The sequence below is a fragment of the Opisthorchis viverrini genome, assembly GCF_000715545.1.
Source record: "Opisthorchis viverrini unplaced genomic scaffold opera_v5_42, whole genome shotgun sequence".
NCBI lineage: Eukaryota > Metazoa > Platyhelminthes > Trematoda > Opisthorchiida > Opisthorchiidae > Opisthorchis > Opisthorchis viverrini.
Window position 1 is genome coordinate 225,886 of NW_008751698.1, and position 17,137 is coordinate 243,022.

At 41.0% G+C, this 17,137-nt stretch overlaps 1 protein-coding gene across 1 annotated transcript in view; it reads right to left on the minus strand.

The window, feature by feature from the left end:
* The window catches only part of T265_03069 (hypothetical protein), a gene marked incomplete at both ends in the record, with an annotated part of 31,532 nt that extends 15,075 nt beyond the window's left edge, over positions 1-16,457 (minus strand). Inside the window, 5 exons of the mRNA XM_009167474.1 lie at positions 3,256-3,426; positions 7,415-7,772; positions 11,097-11,419; positions 14,335-14,624; positions 16,252-16,457. Of these exons, the coding sequence (XP_009165738.1) occupies positions 3,256-3,426; positions 7,415-7,772; positions 11,097-11,419; positions 14,335-14,624; positions 16,252-16,457 (1,348 nt within the window). The remainder of the gene's footprint in view (positions 1-3,255; positions 3,427-7,414; positions 7,773-11,096; positions 11,420-14,334; positions 14,625-16,251) is intronic.
* Between the last annotated feature and the right edge of the window lie 680 nt (positions 16,458-17,137).

Here is a 17,137-nt window from a genome sequence, read left to right on the forward strand (position 1 = left end):
GTCTTGTTCACAGAACTACTGAGCGTTTTGACGATTCGACGAATGCTAGGCAGTATGAGCGCTAGGTGCTCTCCCATATTGTGACCGAGCGATCACACTAATGAAGTAAACACAGCAAGGAGCATTTATTATACGCGGCCGTTACCCCAGAGAGAATTTCAAATTCACTGGCGAACAATGTTCTGCCAAAATGACACCGGACTCCCCCTAACTGAATTTCAAAATCAGGGGCTTTGAAGTGAAAACATTTCATTTTTAGTCGGTTGACAGAATTTCAGTACTCGTCGCTGATATAACACCGGCTTTTAGGTAGAGCTACTTATTCATGCATTCATTCGCGCATTGTTTTATGCGATACATGGACCAATTTCGTCTGCACTTCTAGCATTATCGTGATTCAGATTTGTTATGAAGACCAGCGAGGATTTTGTATCTTTACCACAACTATCTGTATACTAACATGAAAAGCAGCAAATGGAGTTAAAACACAGTAGTGTGGGGTGGTTACTGCGTCCTGCCCGTCACACAGACGATGGAATAAGTTAAGTTTACAGGTAGCACGAATCAGAGGGTGAACACTTTTGACAATGTCATGAGAACAAACCACCGAGTAGAGTTGGGTGACATTTAGCAAGTGGAGACCAAATTTGTGAAAACAGAATTAGCGATTGAATAACTACATGCGGAAATTACCCCATGGGAGAAAGCGGGTGTATTAATGGATTTACGTGGCGAAACTTGCGTCGTGGGATTTTGAGCTAGAGTTATCAAAATATTGCTGTAATGACTTCTTGGACTCAACGTCCTAAAAACGTTCCAATAAAACTTAGCAGTAGATGCATTGTGTATGAGAATCGGAGTAAAGGAATTTTATTTTGCCCTAATACAGCTTGTCCTTATCATTCCTCATCATTTTTTGAGACATACTTCAAAACATTGGCGGCTGTTTACAAAGGAAAGACGCTAACTGAACCCACTGATATTTGACTGAATTAGTAGGAAGTTTGTGATACAGATAACATATGCACAGGTTGATTCATGAATCTCAAGACGTCAATTGCTTGCCGTCGGAGAAAAGGCATTAAACAGATGTTCATCTTACGAGTGGGTGGGCGTGTCAAGCACTAGAGAGAAGCATCTTTGTAGCGGTGCAAACATGTGATAGTTAATAAACCATACGTCTGCCCAAAGGAAAGCGCTTTGGTTTCTCCATACATTTTTGAGCGACGCACACGGTCTGATGATTAGATTTAAGTTGGCCGTAAGCTATCATGGCAGTTGGAGCTATTATTTTAAGTTTTCGAAGAAATAACAGTAGCAAGAAATGGAACTCAAGATATCGGGACTGGGACAAAAACCTGTCTTATGTGTAAAACAGCGGATTTGCAAAGCGCCTCTAACAAAACAATAATCTTGAGAGAATTTTTTTTGCGGTGGCTGAGAAAAATTTAAAGTCTGCTTTCCGGAACACACTTCTTTAAATACTATTTGTCATGAAGAACACTGCGGCTAGTATAGATTGCAAAAAACTGCAAAAGCAATCTGGCTAAAAATGTGTCATATTTTAGAACCAAAATTGTTAGTATGTGCGTTTACCGGCTATTTCGCATAGCCAACATATGTATACCTACTTCACGTATCCACGGACAGAGAGGTTACCACAGTGCCAAGGACCATGTAGAAACCTGAAACAGGATGCAATGCCTCTAAGAACCAAACGATGATTTTAAACCTCAGAACTGTTGTAACCTTTTTTTGAGCTGTGCTTTTCATTGATTCTGGCACTCATTTCATGCTCCCGAAAAGTGTCCTCCCCACGATTAAGAGACTTTATCCCCACCCCGTGAACTTACTTCGGGGAGGGGGGTTGATGTGCAGTTTGTTTATTTTTGGCCGTAATGAGCCAAGTTACCCAACTGATCTAATTCGGTAAGTATCCCGACACCGTCAGATAAGCTTGTCCACTAGGCTGTATTTAAGAGAGTTGGCTTAATGATCCGTTTGTGATTCAGTAGAAAATTAGGTCCACCATGTGGCGTGAGCTCAACGGTGGTCGGTTTGGTTTTTTGTGGACTCGCAAATAGTGTTACTGTAACCATTTGGTTGGAAGTAGGTTATCTGCCTGGTAATCCCGCTTAACGACCTGGGTAACTAAACAATAATTTTATGAGAAATAGTTGTTGCATCTCTAGAATTTAAAATGGGCCCCGTTTAACTAAGTCGAAATTATACTAGAACAAACTCAGTTCACGAAAACTCGTTCTTTTTCATGGCGTATACAATCAGTTGAATATGGGTCAATTGTAGCGTCGAGTATATCTCCGTTTGTTCATTCTTGAACTGCAGTGAATAAAGATGGGAGGGTATTATACTTTTGCTTGACTCTTTAATCTTCGGATTTTCACACAGGCTCAAATTTTCTCCGAAAGTTCACCACAGGCAAATCCTACCTATCCATGCTCAGGTCCAAAATGTCAACTTTTTTCTAACAGGTCATCAATCAGATTGCGTCTTCGGGATAATGACAGATTAAATCTTCTTTTATTTCAAGCTTGAAAAAAGACCAGTTACATCCAGTTTCGGAAAACAAACGCGCAGTTTTGGTTGTATGCAGCTGAATATAATGCCCGATTATATGGGGCGTGACAATAGCGGTTGTTGGTGACTATGTTTACTGCTTTATCTCACAAAAGTGACGTCCAAAAGAAACGGAAAAGGCTAATAATTAATGACAACAAAAGGAACTTCGGCTCACCGGGAAAGCCATGGTGAACCTGATTCCATTATGAAAGCTGGAAAATTCGTTTCGCAGTGGCCTCTGGTATTCGTCGCCAGTTGTACAATACTACAACTAAGTAAAATATATTAGGCGGAATTCAGAACCTATACCGCTTTACCGTTTGCATTTAGGTGCTGCCGTGTACGAAAAGCCTACCCCTGTGTGACTGGCAGAAAGATCGGGCCGCTTGTCAGTCCAGCAATAAGGCGAGCTCTAATTGATCAAAAGTTTGGACTCAACAGCCAATCATGATCTAGTATCTGTAGAATGCTGATCGCATCCAATAGGCGTCAGAATTTTAAGGATGTCCTCGCCGCATGCACACGCGGTGTACGTGTTTTTTGACCTGATTTAGGACGTTAATACACGTTGTACACCTACGGCGGTTGTTTTGACGGCAGGCTCAGACCAAAAACTAAACTGAGAAAATACCATTATTACAAATCAGATATACGAAAATAAAAATTAACGCTCACCCATTTCAGTGCCATCCAGAGTGAACTTTTCAGCATAAAGCAGCAGTTGGCTGTTTTCACCATCAGCTTTGAGTGTCCATGCACATTGCAAATTATCGAAGTAGGGTTTCGGAAAGTTTGGACTTTCAATCAAACCACCGCGCTCCAACGAGGATAAATTGGCTCCACATGCTGCAGCAAGAGCGGTGAACAAAGCGAGCCATTATTTTAAATAACTTATTTACTAACTTAATTTATTAACTTAACTTATTAACCTATTATGTTAAGTAACTTTAATTTTCGGAGGTCCCCACGGGCAATGGTGAACAGGCAAATGGCAGACGCGCGTGTCAACATGGGCTTGTACTCACGTAACATGTATGGTAGTAATGGCGTGTTTCTCTGTCAAGGTGGCAGTTGGTCTAAAGGAAACACAAAATCTAGAGTGGACATCTGTTCGAAAGGAACTAGAATGTGAACACTCGTGCATTAGTTGTTGCTCGGGTCAAACTGGAACCTTGGACAAGTATTCTATGTTGTCCCAGAGTCAGGTGAAAGGGAAGGATTATCACACTCAGCACCACACACCGCACTCAGCAATCAGGAACGCCAACTAGCTTTGGAGTTTGCTCCGTTCACAAGAACACAGACCAAAGTCTATTTATTGCATGAGATATTTCTGATTTTAGTTTAGTTAGTTTAGTTTATTTCGTTCTAGTCAAATTCCGAGATAGCGCTTAATTGGGTTTTAAAAGTTTTATTGTGATATTCGTGCAAAGGTACCACGCGGTGCAACCAGTTTTCGAATGCAATAATCAATCAAGATAAATGAGCCGTGAGCCGCTGCATTGTCGCGGGGTTTTAAAACCATCGGGCCTCGAATCTAGGTAGATGATGGTCAGGTTTGCAGCATTAAATTCTTTGGGTGGGATTTTTCTTGAGACTGTTGGTTAGTAAACGACAAACGCAGCTCCAAAATTTTTAGCGCTATTTTTGGTGCAGATTGCAAAACTAGCTTAGCTTTGAACTCGGGTGTTGACCATTTCTTATTTTGATCTCCAAATTGTCTGCGCTTGATGAGCAACTGTTCGTTTAAGGTCCACCTTTTGACTACGAGATACAAGGCCATGAAAAACTGAGTGAGTATGAACAAAGCCATGAAACTTTGCACGCCGTTCATTTCGCAAATGAAATGTGTTCCAATTTTTCCTCTCTGACATGAAGAAAATGCCTGAAAGCACAATTATTTGTGTACACGATACAGTATAGCTGTTGACCACGGCGCAACGGAATGAGTACATCATTGACTTAGCGGGTGTAGAAGGTCGTTCAACCGTAACTACCTTTCAGTACCTAGCTGACAAGCAAGAAAGTTGCACAAGTCTAGATAGGAGCAGTCTAGATGCCGAGGTTAGGTGGAAACGTAGATTTTTCAGTCAAAAGTTCGCGCCTTAACCACTGAGCAATACTGAGGTGCCGGGCGGAAAGTTCAATGCATTTTTAAGCTAGGCCTCACTGTGGTATGTTCCGGGTTTCCCACAAAAATGACACCCAGAAGCGACGCAGAAGCCTAACCCAAGGAGACCATCTATTTTATCCGTAGATATTACCTCAGAGAGTAGATTGCACATTAAGTGTATAACTTGGGAGAAGTTCCTTAGGGCTCCTAGTTGATTATTTGATCAGTATGACTGATTACTCAGTAAGCTCGGGTATGTAGGAAATGGAATTCAGGGGGATTCCTTTGGACAAGAATTTTATGTCTAGCCATCATAGGGGATTGCCGGTGGCGTTTGCAATTTGACTGCGACTAGTGCCACACGTTACTGGCATACCCAACCCGTTCCTGAACTCACCAAACGTAGTAATCCAAGAGTCCAGCCAAACCTACTGAGCAACCAGTGCAACAAAACCACAAGTACTCACACTGCTGCTCCAATGTCCAGCTGACCACCCCATATCGCCCGTTACTTTTGAACTTATTTACATCTTGACACTGAAGCACTCCACAAATTTATGACGTCATACTGAGGGGAATCGAAACGATATGATTTGTGACTTATTGGAATTGCTCAGCGAAACACGCTGAAACCTGAATTAAGGAGAAAAATGGGACGAGTAGGTACTAGGGGCTGATAAGTTATCGATCGTTTTTGAAAATGGTATCATCGACACAGTATCGTATGCGCCGGAGGGATTTTTAGAAAACCCAGCCAGAATAGTGAACCCACTGTATTGTACAATAAAATTGAACACTGAGAACTAACTTCCGTCAAACCTTTAAGCAGGCCTACAACTGCCTATCATAGAGAGAAATTTCTATATTTTAAAACTATTTAGTAAGCAGAAAATAGTTACAAGTACGTCTGTTCTATAAATGCATACATACATGCTGTTATACACACTGTTTTGTACATGCAGGTAAGCTGTAAATGTGTTGACCATATAGTCGCACAGGGTTTTAACCCATCTTACGGTGTGCATTCTCGTCAAGATTGTCATCGCCTACTTTATACTCACGATCTGTGAAACGATACTTCACTGTGCTTTGATGAAGACAAAAAATGTATCTGGCGCAAACAAATACTTTCAAAGATTCTTTCTGCAGTTTGATGTTGAATAATTCTGATCCATGCAAATACTGTAATCATTGCACATTTATCCACCGGGTAACCTCGGCGGGATTAATCCGTCCTTCAGGCAGTTGGTAGTAAGCGTGTACTTAACTTTGTACATTTCTGGATATAGTTCTGTGAAGTGGATTCACTTTATTTCACGTTACCGCTTAGGAAAACTGGCTCTTTTTCCTGGGGTTTTACGGTCAAAAATTATGTTTGTACATTTCGAAACAATAAATGACGCTGGGTTTGTCTCTATGTTTATTTCACACGAAGGCACTTTGGTCGTTCCACATTTTGCACAAAACTGTGCTCCATCTGGAATCAACATAAATCCCGGATCTACGACGGTTACTGGGCTAGACTGCTCAAATAAAAACAATTTTCACGTTTCTACGGAACATTTCCGAATAGGCAGGTTCTAATGGATACCCACGAAGCAGTCCAAAGTGGAACCATGCACAGGTGTTGTCAGCTTACGGTCCGCAGCTAGTGCTAAACAGTTTGCGTCATTATATGCGTTCCCTAGTAATCGGACTGTTTTGTCCATGAATGCCAAAGTCAACGACTAAATTTCGAATGAACAGACTCAGTCTACCAACGGAAGTTGTATGTGCCCTGACATGATTTCACGTTCCAATTCAAATTTGGAAGATTGACGGAGCATGGTTGCTCAATCGACATTTTCAGGGTAACAAATGAATGGAGGAAATGCATCAAACCAGATATTCTAAGCTGCTTACACTACTCGCACAGTGCAACAAGATGGAATAGTAGCCAAATATTATTTAAGGCTCAGAATCGTGTGAAAGCTAACAGTACAGCAGTGGCAATAAAAAAATAGGCGCCACATGTATCAGGATAATAGAATTTGATATGTATTTCCAACAAGATTTTTTAACCGTTTTCTTTGACCCGATTGAAAAGTATAACTTGCTTACTGGGACCTGGGTGTACCAATGAAGCATGGTGGTAGTAGGGTCCGCTCAAACTAATGAGTAGGAATGAGAATTATTGGGCACCTGGTTGAATTCGAATAAAAGCCAAAAGCGTAGACCAGTTGTCATGCATGTGTTGAAAGCAACCTTTGATTCATACACTGTTTCCTGTTCCATCACCTTCATTGTATATCTCAATAGCGATACGTTCCAAAATATGGCACCGAACTCCTATTCTCGGTTGACTGGTTGCTTAAGACGGTTTTGCAGAATCGAGGAGACTGGGTACTGGATGAAGTGTCTTCTCTATGATAATGCCCTCTGTTTAACGTGTCTTCATGAGAAGAAGAAGTAATTCACCCTTTCATCAGTATACGGGAATCAGTTGTTTTATCTTTTTGAGTAGCCACAAGCTTGATTTTATCGGTAGTTATACACGAACGTCTAAATGACGAACCATAGAAAGCAGAACTAGAATTACTCTGGAGAAGTAAGGCTGCTCCATGCTGCCACCATGTTTTCCAAACATTTAGCTTTCCAGGCATGTCAGGTAAAGGGGTGACTTTAAAAATACCCAATACCATTTATATTCAGTTTAAATAAAACCTCAAATGAGAGACTCACTGTGGTACGACAAAGTGGAGGACGCTGCAGTCGCTGCATCGCTGATGAACTCATAATGTAGTGTAAATCCCTTGGTTTGAGTGTTCATGCTGGAGCGAAATCTTAGGAGAAAGGCATCCGTGGGTCTTTCGGTTATTACGGGGCCTGGAATTCGTGGACCGCACTCAATAGCTACAGGCTCAAGTTGCAGGTCATGGGTAGTTAGAGTATTCTGCAAGTCATTTTCGATAGCTTCCCATTCATCTAGCCAAGTTTGTTGTCCATTGCCCAATAAGAATGGTCGCGAAGAAATTTCAGCCAATCTTTTCATCAAGGATAATTCAAGTTTTGTTCTAACCGTAACAATTTCTATAGTGTCCTGTTAGGAGAAAAAGCGATCACGTTTGAACAACTTAAAACAAACGGCGGAATTTAACATATGTTTTGCATGCAATCCTTTCATTACTGCACTAATTTTTCGTTTGGGTTAATATTTAATAAGAAAGACGGAAGTTTCAAGTTTGCACAATGTCACACCCCTTTTTGGGGTGTCCGAATTCTCCGATATAATTGGTTTTAGGCGCTTGCGGGCTTTGTAGAACTAACTCACGTCACTCTCGTTTAAACAGTTCTCCTCCGATCCTGGTGCGATCATTCTGATGAGTCTACCCACTCATATTAGGGTTCACCAGTGGTTCACATCCTCGGTCCGACAGGGTTTTGAAGTACTCACATGCGATATGCGAGGTGATTGCATTCAAGTCTTCGTTCGATCGTTGTTCAAGTAGTCGGGCCAGTCGGTCATACCAGTAAAGCGTGTTCAGACTTCAAAATCCAGATGCGTTCGCTATACTCTCGTGAAGTAGTGGTAAACGCTTGCTTCGCATGTCAGGCATCTGGAACTTAAACTTCAGGCACAAACGAGGGTGTTTACAGCTTATAACCTTTAATGCAAGCGAAACCCGAGACCAATGCTTCCACCCTTTTGTGTGGACTCACCAGAATGATTGCGCTAGGATGGCTGTTCAGACGAGAGTGGTTTGAACCTCAATTCGGATACCACTGATGAGTTTCTGTGGCGTATGATCATGTATATTAGCAAAAACGGAACTGTATGGCTTGGACAGGTTATACACACTCAGGAAGCTAACAGCATGAAAAAGTACAACCTAATGTCACGTGACTGACCCTCTCACACACAACAGCTGAGACCCCCATAAAACCAGTCAACTCGAATATAGTGAGTTCTTTGGATCATGCCACAAGTCCACTGAACACAGCCGGTTGGATTTCATACCCCTGGCTCCTGTCCGAGTGTCGGCGTTGACCAAATGCCACTAACTGATCAGGTGTCGGGGGTCATATTATGAGAATTAGCTGACAGTCAGCAGAGCATGAGATCGCGCCTAAAAACCCTGTTGTATACAACGTGCAGACTTCCCAAAGTCACAGTTTTATTGCATGGTCTACACTTCCTATGCCCCGTTGATTTCTAGTTTGCATCGTGTGACTTCAAGCATACAATCTCCATCCCGTCACGGAAATATGGATTAATTTAGTTCCTCTAACTAACGAATATATTGTTTACATAACACGCATCAAATATATATTGTTATGGGGCTAAGATAACTTGAAACTTGAAGCTTTTTCCTAATCATGGAACTTTACAGGTACGTAAGTTATTGTTGGGTGTACAAATTATTTATCCTGGCTGTCCTCAAACCCTATTAGCAGTGGTCTGTTGCAAAAGAAAATTTAATCCCACCTTTCATTTCTGTCAAAACGTCAACCCATTAAAAAGTCCTTCCAGAGCAACCTATTTTGCATCGGGCTTCGTAGGTTTCCACTGATTATTTTTATTTAGCAATGTCAGCTTATTTAGGGGCTTCTTGACGTCAAATTGATTGGTTGGCAGTTATAGAAAAAACAATGCCTGACAACTTCAAATATTCTGTAGCCTGGACGCAACGGAGACATCCGTACATAGAGTCATGGTGTACTGATACCCAACTGATAAGCAAAATGGAAAAATGCACGCGTCTGGTATACAATTAATGCGGAGCAGCGAGGTTTCCTCTAAATAGTGGCCTTTCCCTGCTTCTGTAATGATGTAACTGTGAAACGCTGCTGTTTTAAATTCGCCAATAATATTTCGTTTTCTGAGAGTCAGTTGAGTATTTTCGCCGAATTTCCAATCTCCACACCCCTGCATTCTTTCTCCTTTCTCAGCGGTCAGTGACCAAATATTTTTCAACACTCCCTGCGGTTTGATTTGAATACTTCGTCTGGTAAACTGAGTTAATCTGGCACCATTTGTGACCCTTTGTATAACGCTTCTTCGTATCTTCCTAGTGGTCGTATATTCGCCTGGTTGAGTCACAGTTAGGTTGTTTTCCCCCGGTAATTTTTCTACGCTTTGAAATTGAGCGAAATTCCTATTGTACAGTTTTGCGATGTACTTGTAAACTTATTTTGTCTGCTTTCGGTACCAAAGGTAACAGCAACCTATAACTTCTGGATATTTTCTCAGGTATTTCACTGGACTCCTTGTGAGCATCTGGAGCCTTTCGTAGTGTGCACAGAAACTGGTTAAAATGGGGAGATACAACGAATCTATTGTTTTAAGCGTCTCTCCCGAAAACATAACGGATGTTCTTCTCAAGCAGTGGCAACATATTTATCAAATATTTGTTGAACAGAACCAGCCGATTTGAGTAACTGGTGAATTGAATAACTGAGTAACTGTTCATTAAATAGAATAAGACGATGTCGAACTCACTCTCCTAGCGTGGTCTAGCATTTTCTTCGGTGAATAAAATGTACAGTTATCAAATTTCTCATCTGCCAGAAGTTGCCTTCCTAAAATACATACTACACTGGGTCATAACATATAGGAAGTTGCAAATGCTACATTATTGAGAATCTATATTGTTGGAACTGCCTCCACCCATAAGCCGTCTGTCGCAAGTTGTAAGTCTTAATGAAATTAGTGTAGAAGAGACACAAATTTTGGGAACAGTGGCTAATCCTGTAACATTTTGAGATGCTGCACCGATCATCCTCCTCTAAACTCGCGCGTGTAAACTGGTTACGTAGTACGCGCTGATTTTGCCCGACGGAAGCGCACACTTTCAAACATGTACACAACATAATTCAGAACCTGCAGCTGAAGAGAAAGTGACTGAAGGCTAGACTGGAACATGATAAAAGCAGGCTTAGGAATATGCTAATCAGAAACGAATGTAAAGAAACCCTCATCAATATGGGGCTAACAATAATGGGATGATTATGGTTGTTTGAGTGAGGATGATAAGCCCGGAAACATGCATCTTGGGAGCAAAAACTGACCAGATACAACACACTGATTAGCAGAAATAATTTATATCTGTTGCATCGGACAAGCACACAGGCGATAAATGACTGAAGGAGATTTTCTCGCTTGCTCGCTTGTCATGAACAAGAATGCTGCCATTTTCCTAGCAATTTCTCCTGTGCTAATTCGTTTACTTATACGTCTGTGGACAAAATGCACGAAACTTTTGAGTAGCTAGCATCCTTCCTGGCGAAAGCTTGGGCTTAGTGGTACACTACTGTACTCTTTTGGTGTCCCGGAGTAGTTCATGCTGGTACCGGAAACCTATAGTATAAAGTCTAGGATACTACCCGTCGCTAATTAGGATATACCATAAGCAAGCTCACCTACCTGGGAACAAACTTGTGCTTTTTGGACTGTTGACGTAGGTTGAACGGTTGGCTCTATGGAATGTTGCATGTCGAATTTTCCAAAGGATAGTCGAATCATACTTGTCATGGGCTGCTGAGTTGTGTCCGGGACGAAAAAGTAAATACAGGTGGTGTTGGATGGATAGGAATTACGATAGAATGGGGAATTCGTCCATCCCTGATGATGAGTTAGATTAGATGAATGTTGAGCAATGTTCAGGTCACGTAGGAATGGTGAAAAGGAAGGGCTATACAAAAACTGGCATGTTCCGGTGTTGAGATCCATTCCGGGAATGCCAAAATCTGGAAATAAAACAGTGAGAGTATTTTTACAATCGAGCTGGCTTATTTTCGAATGATTGTCTCATCTGTGGTTAGTCAGCATTCGAGTGTTTGAAGCCACTTACTTTTCGATCAAAACCATTAATCAGCGAAAATTGGACCCCGGGAAATAAATACATTCAAATTAAGATTTAGGTGTTTAAAATGCACTTTGCCTAAATACCAGATTATTCAGGGACGAATAAGCGCAGTTTAAGGAACTGATTGCCTCTCTTCAAGGAAATGCGAGGTGTGAAAAATAGAAGACAATGGTTACTACAGTGTAAACACAACACTTTGATAGAAGAAATCAAGCGCTTTCGACTTGAAACGTCATAATAAACGATATAAATTACGCTTTCAAAAGGGTGCGAATAATTTCTGGCAAAATAATTAAACGGTCCGTTACTGACACCTCGTCGGTGATAAATTACAACAGGGTCGTTTAAATGTAGGTCACTTTCTGTGTATGGAGTATCCGAATCAACTAATAAATCTTAGATAATTTTGTGCCACTCTAACTTAAACAAAAAAAATTGGCGAACGAATCTAAGACAGGCCAAAATTGATGTGTTTGTTGGACTATTCTCTAAAGTACGCGACATTGTATTTGAACGGAGATGCGCTTGAATTGAAAGTTGTTTAGTGTAAGCACTGAATAATAGGAAATCATGTAGCTTTGATTATCGACCGATGAGAGGATAGCTTTCATAGACCCGGTTTATGATCAACCCGTAAAACTCATGGAGATTGGTGACGGAATAAAATCGCACGTCTGTGTTACTTATTGTGATGTCGAACATGCTTCACTTTGGCCAAATGCTTGTAAATTTTCGGGGTTCATTTGCCCAGAAACTTTGACAAACGACAAAATTTGAAGGAGTCGTCAACCTCAAACACAGTTGTATCTACTTGTTGGACGACACTGTTCACGTGAGTTTTGGTATATAGAATGTGAAAACGATGATAGTGGTGTCCGGCATAAACAGTGCTGCGAGTGGGACTGTAGTCTTGGAAATCAAATTGTTTCTCATTTTATTAATATTAGGCTCATAAAAAAATAAATTGCGCGATCTGATTATCTAATCAAGGGACGAAATAGCCTGTTGCGAGTCAAGGTGGTGTGGCCACTGAATACAACTCTCAACGGCCATGAAACTTAATGGCCTGGTTATGGCAATTAGTAGGTTGCACTGCACTGTCTGTTGGCAGGAAGAAAGATGAATTCTTCCTCAGACATGCGGTTCATGTCACGCTAATCGATTCACTTATTAATGAAATTGCATACAAAAATTTGTCCGATTTTCGGGGTCTTTTACTTTTTGTGTAGGCTCGCTTTTGGAGGGTTGACATTCATTAGACATCGTGCTATCCGACTGGCTCAGCTAGAATTACCGGGTGCATGTGAAGGACATTTTGGTGAATATGGAAAACTGTAATTCACACCATTCAGACAATAGTTGCACCGCATTCTGCCTAGCGGTACTAAATGAACGACTTCGCAGACTTTTGCCTCCATTTATGATTTTGTCCCGTGAAGCACATATAGCTTCCTCGTTTGATAGCAAATTTCTTGACGCTGAGTGATTGGCAGAACACACGCGAGTATGAAACCCACATCTGATTCCGTACGTTAGTTACCATATTTAGCTTTCCACAGTTATGACCTCTAGAAGCAGACAGTAGGAATAAGATTCATCAGACTGTCAAGAAGTGGAGTATGATTAATAATATATATCAGCTAGCGGGAAATAAAGTGGAGAAATAGTGGGTAAATAATTTACTCCTGTGGCACAAATAAAAGCAGGAGGTCAAAAACTTAATCTTAGTGAGAGGAAATATGCGGTTGTATTTTTCGTGACTCCGTCATAAATTATGAAACAGCATCAAATTTTCCCTCCCAATGGCGGAAGAAGCGTAGAAATGCCACAATATTTTTAGGAGTTCCGGGACAAAATCAGCTCAAAGGGTGTTAAAAATATTCAGCGCCATGTGGTGTATACTAAGGGTTTTTTTATAATTATGAAGTTGTTGTAATCCAACGTTTCGGTTGCCGTTGGCGACCTGTCTAAAGAATTCCCAAACCCTAATATAATACGCTGTGTTTTGACATTGTAATTATAAAAAAACTCCTCACCATAAGCTCTTGTTTACTAGTAGTGGGCTACAAATTATAACAAAGACACGCAATGGTAACATTGGTGCCCCGAGTTTCCATCTGGAACCCGCATAGCCCTCCTAGTCAGGTCGCGGTTTTCACAAAAACTACTGACCCTAAGTGACATGCTTTGACTCGAAATGAAGTTTGTGCACCGTATACTAAGGTTTATAATTATGAAGTTGTTGTAATCCAACGTTTCGGTTGCCGTTGGCGACCTGTCTAAAGAATTCCCAAACCCTAATATAATACGCTGTGTTTTGACATTGTAATCATAAAAAACTCCTCACCATAAGCTCTTGTTTACTAGTAGTGGTCTACAAATTATAACAAAGACACGCAATGGTAACATTGGCGCCCCGAGTGTCCATCTGGAACCCGCATAGCCCTCCCAGTCAGGTCGCGGTTTTCACAAAAACTACTGACCCTAATTGACATGCTTTGACTCGAAATGAAGTTTGTGCACCGGAAAAACATTCAGTGGAAATAAATCACAAATCACAAGAGTATTGAGGATTTTTCGGGATTCTGGGAATTTTCAAGAGGTTTTGTTGTTCGTCACCAAAGTAATTCAAATATTCGAAATCAAGTGTTCCAAAAATCCAATACTCAGTCAAATTTAGGCAATTATCCTGCTGCAACACTGAAAACACTTTAGTAATCTGTAGTTAACTTTTGAATTGCATTAAGAGTAATCGGGTATTCATACAAAATTTGAAAATATCGAGTCGTAACTTACCACGCTCAAAGCGGTAACGCAGACGGAAGCTGGCATACATTCCCGGCAATGTTGATCCTGTCGAGTTTAGTTTTAATACAAGTACCGAGTAACGACCGACAATCGGAAAATGCTTTGAATCTGCTGATAGCATTAGGCGTTGCATTTGATCTTCCCGGTCACACCATACATGGTCGGCCGCAACGGTCCCTTCGGAAAATGCATAAGTCGGTCCCGCACCTGGTTCGGATAACTGGTACACACTGTTGAACGAACGGCTTCCGTACACGGCAAGAAATCCATGATTACAGCTACAAAAGGCAGTACCGAGTCACTACTCGTGTATAATTGAAAAAAACGAACACAAATGTGAATTTTTCCATTAATAAAATGGTTTTCCCTCCAATTTCATCTGTTTTTTTGTTCACCAGCAGAAAGCAAACAGAGTCTATGATGTGGTGGAGTGACCTCGTACGATATTTCCAGACGTTAGTGAACAACGATTGTCAGGATTTGCACAAAATGGATTCAATGTAGCAGCGGCACTGGTGGCGAAAAAATAACACTGCCGTTCAGAGGAAAGTCATCCACAAACCACTTCATGGAACGAGAAGCCGCTTACTATATTTACTAATCGGAAATATCGAACGTTTTGAGATTTCTCGTGGTTAGTGGGAACAGTAGAACACACTACTATCGTGCTTAATATCTGAGTCCGCCTTCCGCATGTCCTTTGGCTCTAGACAAAGTCTTGGGATGGCGAAAACTTATTGCGGGTTCAGAATTTTTCGATTAATCGGCCAATCATGGAGCTATCTTGAGATGGTCTAGACTTTGAGGTTGGGAATGTTTCAAATGTACATGTATTCATGTAAACCCAATTCAACCACGGTCAAGAAATTGTGACAGATGGTGTACTAAGTGTCCTCTAAATTTTCATTACGAAAATCATAAACTTCGAAAAAATTGTTCTAAAAGTTGACCATTGAATTTGCTAAATCCAAAGTTTTAGAGTGCTAAGCAAATCAGTGTGCTCCTGAAACTCAATGCACCTTCAAGTACATTTTGCTGGCAACCGTTTTAGCAGTATACTCAAACTCAAAACTTATTTCCTGCTCAAAAAATAGTTTTAGAGAACTTAAGATGACCAACAGTTCTATAGGTACGTTTCGCATACCACCAGGGCATCGTGCCTGAACTGCAATAGCCAAAGATTAATCCTAGCTATGAGACCAATGTCGTTCCTCCACAATTTGATTTGCTGAGCAATTGCGTGAAAGGGGGAGTAACGACCTAATCGTTCCATACCGCGCAATAACTACGGTACCATAATCAGCCATTTTCCAAATAATCAAAATATCTTCCACAAGTGACGCGTAACTGGGCAAAATGTAACTGAAAATGCATCATATGAAGGGCCCTGAAACGTTAAGTACGCGAAAGATCGCGTCTCAAGTGTTAAAGACTATGCATTTAGAACTGGCATTTTTTCGTTGAGTCGGTGAAATGCCTGTACTAGAAGGGCACAATATTCTACACACGGAACTCACACACATACAGAACGCACATCGTTTTAAAACAGCCTCGAAAACAAGCACCAAAAGCTGGTTTGGTCAAACGTCGCCATAAAGTGCCACCGAATATAACTTCGGTATTTTCTCTGTTGACATACTGCTTTAACGGATCAAAGTCATTCAAGATAAATGTAACAAGCAACCTTATTCATGACTTGCCGACCAGAAATCGTTTTACGCCTGCATGGTTCCACGAGGTACGAAAGATGCAAGAGGAAGATCCAGACATATTCATTCCGAAGATGCACATGCTTGTAAATAATGTGCCAAAAGACATTTTCACTAGTTTATCCTTCACGTTTACCAGAACGTTCATATCGTATTTTAGTTTGTTCTGAAATTTGTCGCGTAAAAGCGAACTCACTTTTGTTTTGATATACTCGGCTTCGGTAGCTGCAACTCCTCGAACCCAATTCGAACAGCTTCAATGTATTGTGCGTGAACTGATCCGAGAAAATAGAACGAACACACACGATTTGGATAGAGCGGCTTTTCTTTCTTGTGTGTAGGAAATTCAAATGTGGCCTCGGTCAATCCGTGACTTCGGATCATGTAATCACACTCTGTCATGTGAAAATGTGTTAAAGTAGGAACGGTGCAATTAAAAAAATTGAAATAACCCATGAAATGAATAATAATCCACCCTGAAGGGGGGAGCTACGACATGCATTAATCGCTCAGTATAATTAATCGCCCTATCAGTTTTTCCGCAAATGGAGAGAGATGACATTGAGTGACAAGTTAATTATCCCTTTGAAGGGGGTTCTTCACAAAGACTGACAGTTAGTTGCTTTTATAGAAGGTAAAACTGTGGGCGTACTGGACCCGTGGGAATGTTGTTAACTGACGGTATTTTGAGATTTAGCCTGCTGATGAGAACCTAAAGCTCACAGTTTTCCCATTTTATCCGACCAGAATAGCAGCCTTCATGAAAGTTTGGCGCAAGCTACCGGCTGAATTCTCCTTGACAACAGTGTGGACCGCCTTTTGTCTAGATTTATCAGAACTGCCTCATGTGACCAGTCCCCCGTGATGCGTTTTGAATGGGTTGAATTTGAATAGATAATTTCTCATACACGATTAACTTGAGAACTAAGCCGGTTGAGTTGTGCTGACGGTCACCCGAGTGAGCTGTCACCAGACCGCTGGTAGATTTGCATGTTCCCTCTACTAATAAAAATTCAGCAAACAAAATATGTGTAGGTCAATACATCGACGTTACGCTGAACACTGAAAATATCATACATAAA